The 16300-nt window shown below is 49.5% G+C and overlaps 1 protein-coding gene across 1 annotated transcript; it reads left to right on the plus strand.

Annotated features, from left to right (window-relative positions):
- The first annotated feature begins 142 nt into the window (after positions 1–142).
- Positions 143–13726, plus strand: ALKBH5 (alkB homolog 5, RNA demethylase). The gene is made up of 5 exons (XM_039367923.1): positions 143–1451; positions 2148–3249; positions 8026–8106; positions 10294–10449; positions 10552–13726. Exons 2-5 carry the CDS (start codon positions 2498–2500, stop codon positions 10748–10750), a joined length of 1188 nt encoding a protein of 395 aa, XP_039223857.1. The 5' UTR covers positions 143–1451; positions 2148–2497; the 3' UTR covers positions 10751–13726.
- Positions 13727–16300: the final 2574 nt, after the last annotated feature.

A 16300-nucleotide genomic window follows, 5' to 3' on the forward strand; every position in this document is an offset into this window, starting at 1 on the left:
TTTCATATTAAGGTAAGATATGGCAGCTGTACAAAATAGTGGCTTTGGAAATAGCACATCAAGTTGTGAAGAGAGACTCAAGTTGTCCTCAGCTTACGACCACCTGTTTAACGATCGTTCAAAAGTATGACAGCATGAACACTCACAAGTCATGCTCTTCAGCTGTATGGATGGGGTTTCCCATTTCCATCTGCTTTTTGCAGTCCCCAGTGCCGTTGGGATTTCCTGATGGCCTCCCATCCATGGATGTCTTTGGTCTGCAGAACTGCAAGCGGGGCTTGCATGGGCAGCACTTTGGCTGCCCCTTCAATGGTGCTTCTCAACTTGCTTCAATGGTGCTTCTGTGTGCACAGCCAGGAGGCCCTCACTGCCAAGAGAGGCCAGGTTTTTTAAAATTGTATTTATGTGCTGCCCGTCTTCTTTAGAGGGGACCCTGAGTAGCTTTTGCTCTCTGCACTGCCAACTAGGCCCTTTTGGGGCTGCAAGCACGCTCCAAAGGGCTGGCTGGGGATGATGGGACTGGATCCCTGTTTGGAAGAATCTGGAAAAGGAATTTCCCATAACGCCCAGAGTCGCCTCCGCAAGGCATCATGGGAGGCTTGCAAAATGGCACCAACCTCTTCGCTGGCAGTCACTTTGGCCGGTTCCCGCGCGCGGATTTCATTTTGGCCAATCAGCGAGCGGTCTTTTCAGGTAGTTCTGCCTGGCAGGGAAAGCGTAACCAATCGGCGCCAAGATGGCTACGTCCTCCACCGTTACGCGAGTCTCCCAAATTAAGATTTCGTCAGGCTCCTTCACGTTGCCTGACGAGCGGCTGCGTGCTTTGTGCGCCTGCGCTCTTCCCCGGCTGAGCATGCGGAGTGGGGCTCCTTCAAGGCCCCTCCAGCCGCTCTTTCACTGATTTGATTTAAGGCCACCGCAGAGAGATACCCGTTGCAGAACGTTCACCGAGGGGCGCATTGCAAGCATCCGGAAATGCCTTTCTGATTTGCATTTTCTTCCGAAGAAAAAGACGGGGGAGGGGCAAACGGAGTATCCCGAAGGAACGTTCCGATTCTGAACCTATCCCGCGTGCCGCTCTACCCCGCCGCTCGTTGGTGACGAGCGCCGCATGCGCAGAGCCCACCCGGCCGGGAGCCCGCTTCCATTCGGAGTGCGGCCGGGGCGGGACTTGGCCACGGCTGCGCAGTGACGCACACCGGCGGCTGCGCCTGCGCGGGAGGCGCGGCTTGCGCTCTGAGGAGAAGGAGGAGGAGGCGGAGGATGCCCTGAAGTTATTTATAATGTCGGGCCGGCCGCGGGTGACGTAGCGCGCCGTCCGGGCAGCCGGAGCAGCAACAGCGGCGGCCGCCTCGTCTCCTCGTTTGCCATGAAGGCAGCCGGGCCGGCGCTGCGGCGGGGGACGGACTCGGGCGACGCGTGGTGAGGGCGGGCGAGCCGGTCAGAGCGCGGTGAGTCCGGCCGAGCAGGGCCTCGGCGCCCTTCCTGCCCTCCCCCCATCCGGGGGGGGCCTGCTGGGGGCAACTGCCCCGGTGGCCCTGCCGAGGGTCGCGGCCTGAGCCGCCCTCGGGGTGGAGGGCGCCCCCGCGATCCCTCCTGACCACGTGACAGGCGGAGGGGGGGAAGCCTTGGGGACCCCACCAGGAGCAGCCCCCTCCCCTTTTGGGCGGGCTGATGAGCAGCAGAAGGCAGAATCTGGGGGGCAGATGTGGAGGGGTCTGCAGAGGAGGAGCTGCCCCCCATTTGGTGGGCGGGGGAGGGGCGGCAGGAGCCGTCTGAGTCACTTTGCCCGTCCTTCCCATCGGAGAATCCGCGTGGCCGGCGGGGGTGCCGCGCTCCGTGCCCGACTGGAAAGGGGTAACGGCACAAGGGGGTCCCTACGGGGGGGGGGAAAGACCGGCTGCTTGGCTTGCCTCGGTCAGTAAGGAAAGGGAAGAGGCCTGGGGTCTTCCCCCTTCTCCTGCCCTTCCGCTCAGCGCTTCCTAAGGTTTGTCATCCACGTGGGACCTTAGAGGCGAAGGGGGGCTCCTTTGCCCCTTGCCCGAGGAAAGGCTGGCGGGAGAGGTTCCCAGGTGGGACAAAGTGGCGCACAAGGACTTTTTTCTCGGGCATCCTGAGCGTCTTGTGTAACTTTTTTCTCCCTGCAGGTGAGATCTCCGAGGTCTTGGCACACATTGGGGAAATAAAATTGGTGGCTGCAGGTGGAAATGCTGGGCTCGGCACCCGACTCATTTCAGGGCTTGGGCTGGAACTGAACACGTAGCTTTCTCTCGACTCTGGGGGAAACTCTTGGAAGTGGGGGGCATCCTTCCCATCTGGGAGGGCCCTCGATTGGGTGGAAACCAAGCTGTAGGCCTTCGGCTTTCTTTTCTCCCAGGGATCGTTCTGCAACGCCAGACCATGCCGTGAACGTTAGCGGGCCATCCCACTCACCAGCCCTTCAAACCGCACCTCAGGGAATTTAGCTGAGAGGGCAGCGGTGACCAGGGGACTGGCCATGGCTGGGAGTGGATATACGGACCTACGAGAGAAACTCAAATCGATGATGCCTTACCGGGACAACTACAAGAGCAGCAGCAGAAGCAAGAGCAGGCGGGATCCTGCTGAAGCCCCCTATGGAGCTGGGGGGGGAGCTCCCGAACGCAAGCGCAAGCACCATGACTCTGACTCCGAGCCCACCGACTCCGAGGAACCCTCACGGGAGGAGGAAGAGGAAGAGGAGGCCCGGAAGGTCAAAAGCGGCATCCGGCAGCTGCGCTTGTTCAGCCCCGAGGAATGTGTCAAAATTGAAGCGCGCATTGATGATGTGGTCTCCCGGGCCGAGAAGGGCCTCTATAAAGAGCACACGGTGGATAGGGCCCCACTCCGGAATAAGTACTTCTTTGGGGAGGGCTATACCTATGGGTCTCAGTTGCAAAGGCGAGGCCCTGGCCAGGAGCGACTGTACCCACGGGGGGAAGTGGATACCATTCCTGAGTGGGTTCATGACCTTGTCATCCGTAAGCTGGTGGAACACCGGGTCATCCCCGAGGGCTTTGTGAACAGTGCGGTGATCAATGATTACCAGCCGGGGGGCTGCATCGTCTCCCATGTGGACCCCATCCACATCTTCGAGAGGCCAATTGTGTCGGTGTCCTTCTTCAGTGACTCAGCACTTTGCTTCGGCTGCAAGTTCCAGTTCAAACCCATCAGGGTCTCCGAGCCGGTCTTCTTCCTGCCCGTGCGAAGGGGGAGTGTCACTGTACTCAGGTAAGGCCGCCCAGCAGGCTCCCCTGAGCTTGGACTCTGTCTCGGCTCCTTGCCCGGTGACTCGGTTTGCTGTGTTTGCAGTACTTGAGGTTGTCCAAATCCTTTTCATCTTTATAAGAGACATTTTTCCTCTCTGCGGTGGGGGGAGGGGCAGCCTGAAAGTGTAATGTTTGTCTGCCATATTGGCTGTAGAGATTCCTTGATGAGCCACAAAGGACTTGGTTGGTTCAGTCTGCCTTGATGTAAGCGGTTCTCGTTTATTGAAAGGCTGGTTTTCAAGCTGTCTTCTGGGAACTTTCAGAGTCTTCTGAGTGAGGCTTAGTTCTCAACTGTGTAGCGATGAACAAGCATCACTTTTAGTCCTCTCACTAGTATGCTGTTGGGCACATAGAAGTCGTTTCACAGCACAGACCCAGATTTGTGTAAGATAAGACTAAAGCCTGGTTGACGAGATGAACCAAGTGTGCCATTTAGATTGGCAGGACGTTTGAGTTCCAGACTTGGTGTGGAGCGACTTCACAGAGAGCAGGCAGAGAACTGTAGAAGCCGAAGGAGGCTTTGCATGAGCAGCATATGCGGCATAACAGTAGAAGGTAGTTCATTTTAAGATAAGTGCAGAGCTGTGTGTTCAGAGGAAGAATAGTTAGAAGAAAGAGCAGTGTGGGGAGAAAACCTCAGAAGATCATCCTGTAGACATCAGGAATCAAGGTAGAAGAAGGGACATTCTTCCCTGTTTCACACACCCTCTGCAAAGGGTTGTGTGCATTCGCGTCTCTGCCGGAAATGTTTTGACTACCAGGGTGCCCCATCCAGCTGAATCCAAGCCTAATGACTTGTTTGCATTCAGAATGCAAATTGGAGGACGACATGACTGTGATCAGTTCCCTACGGCAGCATTTTTAAAAACAAAACACAACCTCTGCAGTGCACAGTAAGGCAACGGCTGCCATAATTGGAAGCAAATGAAGGCTGGCAGGCTGGGCCTGAGGGTCTGTTCCGAGTCAGCGGTTAACCTCTGACTTTGACCCGTTGGAAGGGCAGGGTGAGGGACTTGCCTACCAGGCTCATCAAGGAGGGCCGAGACTTGTCCTTTCCTATCAGGTGGATTTTGCAGAAGCGCTTAGTTCTCTAAAACACGGCTGCTTTTTTTTCTGGAGGAATGTGTGATCATTCAGCTGTCCTATCCAGAGCAGTTTCTGCTAAAGCTGTAAAGCTGCAACTGGAACTTGGCAAGGATTGGCTCTTATTTTTTCTTCTGTACATCCCACCACTTCTGTTTCTGTAAAACCGAGGAGGGAAGACAATCCTGGATAATAAAGAAATAGTATTGTCTCTGACAATTAGCGCCTCGTGAAGATGCTGCTGCTTCTTCACCAGCGCTAAGTGTGAAAGAGTGCAAAATGCTGGGTCAGGACAAACTCGTGACAAACTGTATTTATAGGCTTGTAAGCCAGAATCAGTTTTCTGCCAGGATGAGTCAAGCCTCCCTAATGGTTTTGTGTTGCCATGGTAAATGGAGGGCAACCAATATTTGGGGGGTCTGAGGAGTGAAAATTTCTCACCCTTGGAAGTGGTCCTTGAGGGGTAAGGTGATCCCCTGCTTGCCTTGGTAAGCTGATCTCCACAGTCTGGGAGGAAAATCTCTCCGTAGCATAAGCACGGTCTTGCACAACAGCCCAGGTGCATGAATAATGAAGCAAAAACCAAGTGTTATTTCCAGCGTGTCTTGCACATATTAACTAAAGTTCCTGCAGGAGACAAAATAGCCTTCTGCTGTCAAGAAGAGGCCAAGCCTCTGCATAGAAAAATTAACTGTAGCAAAGGAGTTTTAGGCAGGGTAATAGCTGGGAATACCTACATAGCTTATTTGAGCATGTAGCAAAAGTATTCTTGTTTAGCTGGCCAATTTGTAGTTGGTAATTGAACTTTCTGGAAGGAAGTTTCTAATTCACCTGTTTATATCTGCATGGCACAGAGAATATCCCCCAAAATACAGATAGCTGAGCAAGCATTATTTTCGCAGCTTTTTCATTCTATCTAGGAGTTGTTCTGTGGGATGGCAGGTGTGTCTGTATTTGGATCTTTTTGTGGTTAATTTTGGCTGGGAAACCCATAGCTCTGGCCCTTCTAATCTGTTTCCTGTGTCAAGCTGGGCCTTATTTATGAGAAGATGGATGCTTCTTTTTGCCAGTTTCAAAGCCCATCTGTGTTTCTGATTGCCCAAATTGGAAGAAAAATGGGTTCTAACCAAACGGGGAGACCTTTGGAGAGCAGATTTATAAAATCACCTATATGGAGAGGCTGCCCGACTATTCAAGATAACCTTTGTTTCCTCTGCCAGTTTTCCAAGGCAACCAGTAGATTTTTTTTTCTAGGAGCAGAAACCTTGTACGGTTACAATAGGGCCAAGGGCACCGTGCAGTGCCTTGACATTCATTTCCTGGCAGGCTGGTTTCCAAGGTAAGGGGCAGACATCTATCCATTAAATGCCCTTTAAACAAGGAATTTACTTCAGTCTGTGCGCTGCAGCTGCATCATTCTCATGGTGGCCTCCTGCCTTTAAGGTTGGAAGTTTTGCTGGTTCAATAAGGGGACCGCTCCCATTTCTTTCAGGCTTTCTTGAAGCTACCAGAGGGGTCTTCAAATTCAGCCAGCGAGCCAGATCTAAACCTTCGGCCAAAGAAGTAGCAGCTGCCTTGAGGAGCTGTAGAGAGGAGGCTAGGTAGGCAGGGGCAGGATCTTAATCCTGTTTTAATGAGAGGCTTCCTGGCAAGATGGTATTCGACAGAAATTACGAGAAGCCGTCTGTATTTACATAACTTCCAGTGGAGTGTTGATTTCCATTGGGTTCCCACGGTTTCTAGTGTTCAGTACCGTAGCTTCTTCAAACCCGTCTCCTGGTTCTTCGGCATGCGACTTCTAAGCTCTGCTTTCTAATATTTACAGTTGCGAGTTTGTTCCTGCGTTTGTGTGGCTTGCCGTAGGAGAGGACAGGGGTTCCACAACGACACCGAGCCTTTGCAACTGATCAACCAAGTTGGAATGTTTTCTTTCTCTTAATAGGTAGCCAAGAATTTTTGCATTAAGGACAAATTGGAACAGTTCGGTTTCTATCCGGTTCTGGACAAAGCTTGATTGTGGAGGCTGAGTGGACCTGATGAAATTATTGAGAACATCACCATATAGTGACACTGTTAGAGTAGCTGAGATCATTCATACTGGAAGACAATGTATTTGACATGTGTTTCCACTGCAGGCCAAAGTTGGATTAATAGCCATGACGGTTCCAGTGGATCTTAGTAACAAAACTAGAGTCTTAACCATACTGGCCTTAACTACAGCTTTATAAGGTTTTTTTTTTTTTTCTTTTTCCATTCAGTCATATCCAGTTCTCAGAAACTGACTGGACAAGTCCCTGCAGTTTTCCTGGCAAGATTTTTCAGAAATGGTTTGCATTTCCTCCCTAGACCTGGGAGAAGTGACTAGCCCAGGGTCATTCAGCTGCTTCATACCCAAGGCAGGACTAGAATTCAGGTCTTCCTGATTTCTGGCCTGATGCCTTAACCACTACTCCAAGTGGCTCTCACAGAGAAGTTACCAGGCTGCAAATAAAACATTCTCTGTAGGAGTTAATCTGAGACCCTTTGAGGGTCTTGCCGCCCAAGCCGTAGCAGCAGGTTATAAGAGAAGATTACCCCCCCCCCCATATTGTCATTTCTGTCTTCTTCTTTCGGCCCAGTCTTCCAATTTGTGCTCACCTGTTTTGCCTCAAATCTGTTTTTACTTTACACATTAGTGTTGCTTAAAAAACATGCTGAGATACCCAGCCTTGGTATTTTCTTGCATTTAGGTGTGCCAGACATAGCATACCAGTTAGTGCCAGTTAGTGCTGACCAGATAGCTTTCAAAGCAAGAATTGGAGTTTCATCTTGAAACTTTTTCTCAGGATTGGTGTTGGTCCTGCAAAACTTTTGTCTTAGTGCATTTCCTTAGGATTTTGGTAGCTGGCTAAAGAACACCAGTGAGTTTTTGTTAGATAACCTGTCTTAGCCCCTTGAAATGCTGAGAGCCTGGCTTTTCGACCACAGGTACTAGATTACACTAGCTGTGTACAGCCAACTATTCCTGAGTTTGTCAAACTGACTGTTATTTTTTCACAGAAAGATCTGGCACTGGTATCTAGCAAAGGTAGACTTTTCTGTCTTGGTTTGTGCATCAGAGTCTTGATGATACTATGATGCAAATCCAGCCTTTCCAAGGCATTTCAAAGGAACCTGGTTTTTTGAACTGCTGTCCCAATACTTCTGTGGGAGCTGTTGCCTTCTGTGGTCTTCCATCTCCTCTGTCGCATTGTCAGAATAGATGTTTATCTGACCTTTTGTATCAGGATATAAATCAAATATCTTTATTACAGTCTTTGACCAAACTAGGATAACAGGATATTGACAGAGGCTAGGAAAAGTTAAAGCAATTTGATTGGAGATTTGGAGCATGCAAGAGATCCCACTGGCGGTGGGCCGATATTTGTGGCTTAGAGTAAGGGTTTGGGGGAAGCAAGGGAGCGCTCCAAGTAGCATTGACAATGGGGGAGACCCTTGGGCTACAGAGCCCCAGGCAACAACTTTTTCTGCAAGGCCTGCCCAGTCATTGTTTGAAAGAGGCAGTGTGTTTAGCAACCCTTCAGGGAGCAGCCGGGGTCCTGAACCGGCCGAGAAGATGCCCAAGGTAAACACATTTGCTCTAAAATCCCTTTTGGTGTGTTTTTATTTTACACAGTGGCTACGCAGCTGACGAAATTACACACTGCATTCGACCACAGGATATCAAGGAGAGGAGAGCCGTGATCATCCTTCGGAAGTGAGTGGCAGAATCTCTTCGAAGAGAGAGCTATTTTCTTGTTTGTCTAAAAAACAAAAAAAAGCCACTTTTACTGGTTTCTGATGCCACCTTTGAGTTGGTACAGTTGATGCTGACTCGTCCATATGCGCTCTGCCCTTCTGCTTTTGAGGTGTTGCCTTTATTTAATGGGGGGACTTCTTGGTCCTTTCTGTAGTAGCATCTGATGAATCACCAAACCATGAGAAATTGGGGTTGGGGAGGCAAAGAAAGGAGCTTCTTCGCACACAGATGTCTTGCCTTATTTTTTAAGAGCTTGCAACTGGGGAGGTTGGAAGCATGCTAGATCAGAGCTTCTCAGTCTTGGCAACTTTAAGCTGTGTGGACTTCAAATGCCAGAATTTCCCAGTTAGTACACACCAGTAGAAGGCAGAGGCTCCGTTTTGCGGGTCTTAGTTGAGTTCAAAAACTTTCATGCTTCAGCCGTTTTACACACAAGAAAAACTCGAATTAAATTCAACTTTGTGGTTCGACTAGGGCATCACGCTGTCGCCGTGAAAGTGTGGACAGTCAGATGCAGCTATCCCAGGATCTATGACTATCTAAGTCTTCTGCAGGCTGGAACTAGATTAATTACTGCGGTAGTCCAGAGGGAAGCAGTGGTGACATCTTATTTTCGTTAACTTTGAGATTAGTGTCCCTGGCAATTTGTATCGGGAAAGCTGCTAGAAAAGAGCAGGGAGGCTTTGAGGCTTGCACAATAATAAATACCTTGCAAGTTTATACCTTGTCATTATGCTCCTGTAAGCACTTGAGGTTACAACAGTGGAACAAAACCTGGAATATAAACTAATATGATGTATCCGAAACTAAAAAGCCTTTTATGGAAGAGTGGCAGCTAAAGGCTTCTTCCTGCAAAGAGCATTCCAGGATCTGAGAGCTCCCAATACAGCTTGACTTACAACCACAATCGGGCCCAAAATTTATGTTGCCAAGTGAGAAACTGTTACGTGATCTTTGCCCCATTTTATAACCTTTCTTCTCACAGTTGTTAAGTGCACCACTGCAGTTGATTAGTACCATGGTGGTTAAGTGAATCTGGTTTCCCCCTTGACTTTGTTTGTCAGAGGGTCACGTGACCCCTCTTGGGACTCTGCAACAGTTGTGTGAAAAATGGTCATAAGTCACTTTTTTCGGCGCCATTTTAACCTCAAACGGTCACTAAATGAACTGTTGGGGACTGCCTGCGTTGCACACTGTAGCCAGACCTCTGCTAGCCAGGTCAATTTCTAAAAGGTCTCATTTGTTGATCTCAAATACCTGGACAAGTTCCTGGGGAGAGAGGCGGCCCTTTATTGCTTTAGAACTTCCACACCAGCCTCTGGAGTGGTGCGCGTGAAGCCTCCAGCTGCCAGCATAGCTCTTCCGGTGCCATCACACTCTCCCTGCCCCCTGGAACTTCTGCTGGTCAGCCGCTGGCCCTGCACTCATCCAGCAGTGCCGTGCCAAGATTTTTGCACACGTCGCAGTCCTGGAGAGCCGGCCTTTGCCAAGAGAGGGTCTGGCGCTTGTTTGGCTGGAGTGGAAATTCCCTTAAGCTGCCTGATTACCAGTGTGGTTATAAACACTTCAGGGCAGCTGAAGGGGGTGGGGTGGGGTGGGGTGGGGGGGAATCTTCTTGTAGGCCAGGAAAGCAGTTGATGAATCCGCAGCAGAAGAAACAACCGGCAACAAAAAATGTGCTTAGTTTATAGGGTAAACACAGACCAAAAACGCTTCAGCGCAGCCCCCGCTTCTCGTGGCTTCCGTGAAGGATTGTGAGAATTTTCCCCTCTCCTCTTCCTGTGAGGCAGATTGGACTTGGCAGCCTATTTGAATGTTAGGCTTGGTACGGGAAGATCAAGGGGGCATCTCAGTTTATGGCCATTGGCCACGATTGCACTTTTTGTGGCTTCTGAGGTTTCATCCCTCGGAAATGATTAGCAACCCAGGAGGAGATAAATCCAGTGGGCGTACAGGGGGTGCCCATGGGAGGGTTGGTGCACAGCGTACTTCAGCCTCCCAAATCCTTCAGGGCTGCTCGGACAGTGGCAGAGAGTGTCCTGTCCCCGAGCACTTGGCCCTCAGAACAGACCATGTGGTGTGAGGTGTTTTGTGTGATGAGTCGCACCTGGTAACCGATGCTGTTGCGCTGTCTAATACTTCCAGAACCAGAGTAGACGCCCCCCGGTTGGAGACCCGATCGCTGAGTAGCTCTGTGCTGGTCCCCGGCTACGCTTCGGACCGCCTGTCGGGGAGCAATCGGGACCCCATCCTGAAGCCAAAGAGGTCCCATCGCAAAGCAGACCCCGATGCAGCCCACCGGTAAGAGGCAGGCTGGCGTTGGGGGGAGGGTGAGACGGTGGTCGGGGGGAATCTCTGCCTCGCCAAGCGGTCCAGAGACGCGGGTCTCTTTTCTTCCCGCAGACCTCGAATTTTAGAGATGGATAAAGAGGAGAACCGGCGCTCGGTTCTCTTGCCAAAACACCGGAGGCGGAGTCACTTCAGCTCTGAGAACTATTGGAGAAAGTCTTACGAGTACACAGAAGACTTTGAGGAGGAGGAGGAGGAGGAGGACGACGACGAGGGGAGTCCAACACGGAAGGTGAAAATGAGGCGGCATTGAGGAATCCTTGTACACACACACACACACACACATCCTCTTTCCCCAGTCTTAGAGGTGATGAGACTGGCCTTCAGGCTGTGAAATTGGATCTTTTCCCTCTCCTCTTGACCCTCTCTTAGTTTTTTTCTCATTTAGCTTCAAGGTTATATTGCCCCTTCTCTTCCTGTTTTATCTTGAAAAAGAGCTGGAACAAATCTGGCTTCCTTCCTTCTTTCCTTCTTTCCTTCCTTCCCTCCCTCTCTCCCTCAGCATCTACGCTGACTAGGATGTACGTGGTACTGCCTGCCCGCTTTCTCAGGGCAAGTGGCCATGCCTCATAGCAGAGGCAGCTTTTTTTTAAAAGAGGAAAATAAATAAAGCTCCGTGGTTCCATCAGGCTTTGGGCTGGAGCAGATTCTGAAGATGCCAAAAAGCGATGCGTTTTGAGTACGCCGAAGGGTGGCAGAATTCCCTCTGCTCCGAAGCTGCTGCTGCTGCTGCTTCCGAAGGCTCCCCACGCAGCCTTTTGACACCGCCACGGATACGGCAATGCCTCTCTTTTGCCCCCCTTGCTCCGTCTTGCACCAAAGGGCTCCCAGTGCTGACTCTTGCGAGGAGAACTTTTCTCCTTTTCTCCCGCGGTGTTGAAAAAGCGGCTTTCCTCCAGCAACTGGAAGTCCCGGCCTCGCCAGCTTCTCTCAACGACACCGGACGGCAAAGCGTATAGGACATGTTGCACTTTAGTGTCAGGGTTTATTCCCCTACCCCTCCCACCCCCTGCCTGCCTCTCCTCCCCCGTTTTTGTGTGTCCTGTTTGATGCCATAACATTTCCCCCTTGTCCCCTCCTTGCTTGGGCTAGCAAGCACCTGTCTTTTCCTGCGCTGCTGCTGTTAAAGAGTTTCGTCTGTTTTCTTTCTGTGAAGGAGGTTCAGCAGGCCCACCTCAGGGCTGCTGCTGGAGGGCTCTGTAAGGGAGGTGGGGGGCGCTGGGCCAGAAACCCCAGGTTCTGCTGAAGTCTTCATACTAACAGCACGGGAGGCAGGCAGGCAATGTGGGGGCTGCGATGCCAGCCTGGGAGAGAAGAGGGGCTGCTGTGCAGAAGATGCTCCGGAGACCTTTGTGCATTGAGCCTAGGAGAACGATCTATTGAGTTGGGGGGTTGGGGGTGTTCGTCTCTTCCCTGCCTTCATGCCCATATTTAGCAAAGAATTGTATTCATCTTGGCTGTTGCTTCCAGTGCCTGAAAGTCAACCTTAGCCTGTCCTCGGTCCTTAGAGCCAGATGGTCAGGTATTACAAAGCATGGATATTTTGGAAGCAGGGAGGCTGTTGGGGGAGCCATTCTCAGCTCTTGGCCCTATTAAGTCAGGGGTGTCCAATCTTATCCAGTTTAGGACTTTTGCATGTGCGAAGCAGAACACCTCACGGTGCTTCTCAACCTCGGTTGCATGAAGATGCGTGGACTTCAACTCCCAAAATTCTGGCTGGCTGAGGAATTCTTGGAGTTGAAGTCCACACAACCTCAAGTGGCCGCGGTTGAGAGCATTGTCCTAACATTGCTGGCAGGTCCTGAAATAGCCCGATCAGCAGCTTATAGCCGGTGTAGGATTTGGTATCTCGGAATACGTTTGGCTGTTTCTGCTTTGTTGTTTGCAGAGAGTGGCCAGTTTGGAGTTTTGACTAAACCAAGACGGGCAGTTCGGCCTTCCGATGTTTTGAACCTCCCACGGGGGCTTTAACAAAAGTGGCCGTTGTGTATCTTAGTGCAGCAGGGAATCCCAGGACCTTGAGCAAAAGCAAAATCTCTCCTGAGTTTTTCCTTCCAGCTAGGAATGGCTTGCTTGGTGGGAAGGTTGGCTGCACCTGTGTCCCGTTTTTAGTGTTTGGCTGGAGAGTTTCTCACAGCCAGGGCAAGGTCAGCTGGTGCCAGCCTTTGCTGAAAAAGCAGAAGGAGCCTGTTAGCTAGCCTGCTGCTTTATTTTTATTCGATTTTATTTTATTTCTTTCTGCCTCCCCCTGAAGCCTTTCCTGCCAGGAGGGAAAGAAAATGTGTAGGCTGCTTTTCCAAGCATCTGGGGGACTGTGATAGATCCGTGGCCTTATCTGGTTCTTGCACCTGTTTCAGTGCTGGTTGCATCTCTCCGGGAACTCCACCAACACTGGAGTGTCCAACATCTGCGTCCCCCAAGGCTTGATATTCTTGGAACAGCATGCAGAGAGTTGAACAGGAGAGGGTCTCTACAAATGCTCTTTCCTGTCCCTACAGTTCTCCCCCCCCCCTTTGTTGGTGGACTTGGTTGTAAGAGGCAGGCTGATGGTTTAAGGGAACACTCCATTGTGTGAATTGGAAGACCTTCGAAGGAGAACCGAAATCCTTGTTTCAGTGCTGTTAGTGTGAGGTTTAAGCGGGGCCTCCCCTGCAAAGGGTCCTGCTTAGCCTATCAATCAGACCCAAATTGTTCTGAAACCTGGAATTGGCACAAGTGGGGTCTCTCTTCCAGCAGATGAGCTGGCTCAGCTTTTCCCAGGGGTGTTGAAGAATCTGCATCAGGAGGCAAGACTTTTTATTTGCTTTAAAATGCACCTGGGTTTTCTCTCCTTGCACCACCCATTTCCTTCCAAGCACACACTTTAAAATAACGTTCTGGCTGACTTTTTGTGTTTTTTAAATAAATAAAAAAAATCTAATTGTTTTGTTACAAATAAAATAAGTGGCAATATTTTTTTCGGTAATTTTTCATAGGAAAAAGTGTGATTTGTAAACAAATTGTACAGTTCTGAAGTTTGGGATACATAAAATAACTGTACTGAGTGGCACGCTGTAAATGGGGTGGGGGGGAGAGATTATTTTCCGTACAGTGTATATGGGGAGAAATCTTTTAATTCGGGTTGATTTAGGAAGAAATACAGTTCCCTGTCAAGGGTTTGAATTTTTTTTTTTCTTGTATAGAATGCTGCATTTAACTAAATAAAAGCTGAAAGCACCACTTGATTGAGTTCGGGGTTTGGATCAGTGTTTTTTTTTTTCTTTAAACTTTGTGCAGTGCTAGTTTATGCCTTGTTTATGCCTTGAAAGGTTTAGATGTGTTTCTTATTATTAACCATAACCCTTAATTATAACAGTAAAAAATAATACAAACTGAGAAAAGGAGACTGGAAAGAAAGAATGAAAAGTGGAAAAAAGAGTATGATAAAGGAAAAGAAATATATATAAGGAAGTGACTTCCAACCTTCATCACAAGAAGTATAAACAAATTTAATAACTCTTTACCTCCTGTAAGGTTAAACAGATATCGCTTCATCCCATATCCTGTCCCTCATTTACAAATGAATCTGTAAAACAAGTTTTCAATCCTGGAGTCAGCAAAAAGTCCGTAAAGGGTTTCCAAAACATCATACAAAAAATGTTTTCTTTTAATCTTGATCAAGTAAGCCAACTTTATACTCCTTCCTTTTACTTCTAACAGTTCTCATTCTTTAATTCAATCAAATATTCTTCTAGGACTTGATTTCTCTTTTTTTTTCTTGGAGAAGCATAGATCTCTTTAAGGTTTATAACAAGGCTCTTTCTAGATCTGACTAGAAGAACATTTTCCAGGGTCATCCTCTTGGCTTATCATATTCCCCTTTTTAAGATTTAAAACTTCAGCCAGTTTCCTTATATATCTAGAAAAGTGTCTTTCTGAATCCTTCTCTTGGCCTGCCAGGGAAGTTTCGCTTTCGGTAATTTCTCTGCCATATCAAATAAAAACTTCCTAGCCCTCCTGATTTTGCAACGAGCACCAAAGCAGTTTCTCTTTCTTGAAATCTGGAACTGAACGGCCCAGCCGTTGCATTTTTGCATTCTTCTCTTAACCCACAAGGTGGTGCAGGATGCCAAGCGAAAGGCTGGAAAGAGCCACAAGTGCAACTGCAACTATATTGGTGCAGATCAAGGAGAGAAGAAACTTGGGGGCATTTTGGCTTTCCACACCCAGCTCTTCACTTACACGTGAAATGTGTAAGGGAAAGCAAATGCTTTTTCTCCAATAGTGCCAGACTCTTGGGGAGGGGGAAACCTGGCATCCCACAGTGGCCGAACCAAACAACTGAACGGGGAGCAGATGAGTGTCCTGCCCCTGTGACTAATACAATTCATTCTGCAGGAAAAGTGAAGCCAATGCTATATTTAACTTACCAAGGAAAGTTTATTTACATAACTATTTCTCTTTTTTTATGCCTTTGGCCCCCAAACAGACGTCCTTTTTATCCTTATCTCTGTTTGGTGAGAGTACAGTATACCAATATTTCACAACCCAGTCTCTTCAATGGTGCTGGCAGAAATCATAAAAAAAACGGTTTAAAATTTTAATCTGGGCAGGCGTAGCCTGTCCTTAAATTCACAGAGTGCCAGCTTACTGCCTCCGTTCACCCCTTCCTGGCAGACTATCTGAAAAAAAAAGGGCAACTCACTCATGCAGGTGCCTTTCCCACCTGGTCCCTGGTCTTCTGCCAACGTGACCTCTCTCCAAATTAGGTGTCAAATTGAAGGTGTCTGGCTATTAGGGCTGAGGTGGGTCTCCTTGGAGTAAGGCCACACGTGATGGAGGGGAGCTGTTCTTTTCAACGGGAGGCCCACTACTTTTCTCAGGCTGGCCCCCTCTCCCCATTTTGCCCTGCTTACGCCAGGCACCCGGGCCCTAGGAAATCTTTGCCATCCACACCAGAGGAGCACAGACGGGCAATTGTTACCCAGCATCTCCCAGCTGCAGAGGAACAAAAGTCGCTTTGACACGTGCAGCTGAAGCTACCGAGACAGAGCCAAACAGACTGGATCTGCAAGCCCCCTCGGCGCAGTATCATTGGGCGAGAGTTTGCCCCCTATGTAAGGGTCCATCTCCCACTGTATCCCTGCAGCCACCACTTGTGAAGCACAATAGACCTGCGTTCCCTAGTTTTAGTCCAGAGGTGTCCAACCTTGTGAACTTTAAGACCTGTGGGCGTTCAAAGTTACAACTGCACTGAAAAAGTGACTTATGGCCAGTCCTCATACTTAAAACCATCGCAGCATCCTCACCCACCGGTCAGAATTCAGGCGTTTGGTAACAGGTCTGGATTTACAACATTTGTGGCATTCAGGGGTCATCTATCATCATTTGTGATTCTTTTCCCAATTAAGCACAACTGCTGCTCACCAATATCCTCTCTAGTGTAGTTCTCTTTCCTTCTAGCTTGTTTACCTCCTGGGGCTCCTCTCTAGAAATGGCTACCCTGAGGTAGACTGCTTGGGGACAGGGAGGCTTCATTCCAGTACAAGAGGTCTGCAAATTTGCAGCTGGATTCTCTGCTTTGTACCAGGAGTCTCAGCTGGGGTTCTTGATGCCTTGATATGCTCCTAGCAGTGGCACCCCTGTTTTCTCCCGCCACACCCTCTCCCCAATCTCATCCTCAGTCAAAAGCTATCAGCACCAGCCCTTCACGGCAGGTCACTGTCCTCATGACACACACACTCTGGGCCTTTTGTTGCCCTCCGCGGTGACTTCAGTGCAGTGTTGACATCCTCCTAACTGTTGACAGAACCGCATGGCGCTG

This window comes from Crotalus tigris, unplaced genomic scaffold (assembly GCF_016545835.1).
Source record: "Crotalus tigris isolate CLP2741 ecotype Arizona unplaced genomic scaffold, ASM1654583v1 scf7180000020608.1315917, whole genome shotgun sequence".
In the NCBI taxonomy this organism is placed as follows: Eukaryota; Metazoa; Chordata; class Lepidosauria; order Squamata; family Viperidae; genus Crotalus; species Crotalus tigris.

Bases quoted from the DNA above. Each gene is read 5' to 3' on its own strand.
- ALKBH5 (XM_039367923.1), top strand. From the start codon at position 2,498: ATGGCTGGGAGTGGATATACGGACCTACGAGAGAAACTCAAATCGATG. The intron at 3,250-8,025 runs GTAAGGCCGCCC...TATTTTACACAG, and splicing joins GGGAGTGTCACTGTACTCAG to TGGCTACGCAGCTGACGAAA. The intron at 8,107-10,293 runs GTGAGTGGCAGA...TAATACTTCCAG, and splicing joins GCCGTGATCATCCTTCGGAA to AACCAGAGTAGACGCCCCCC.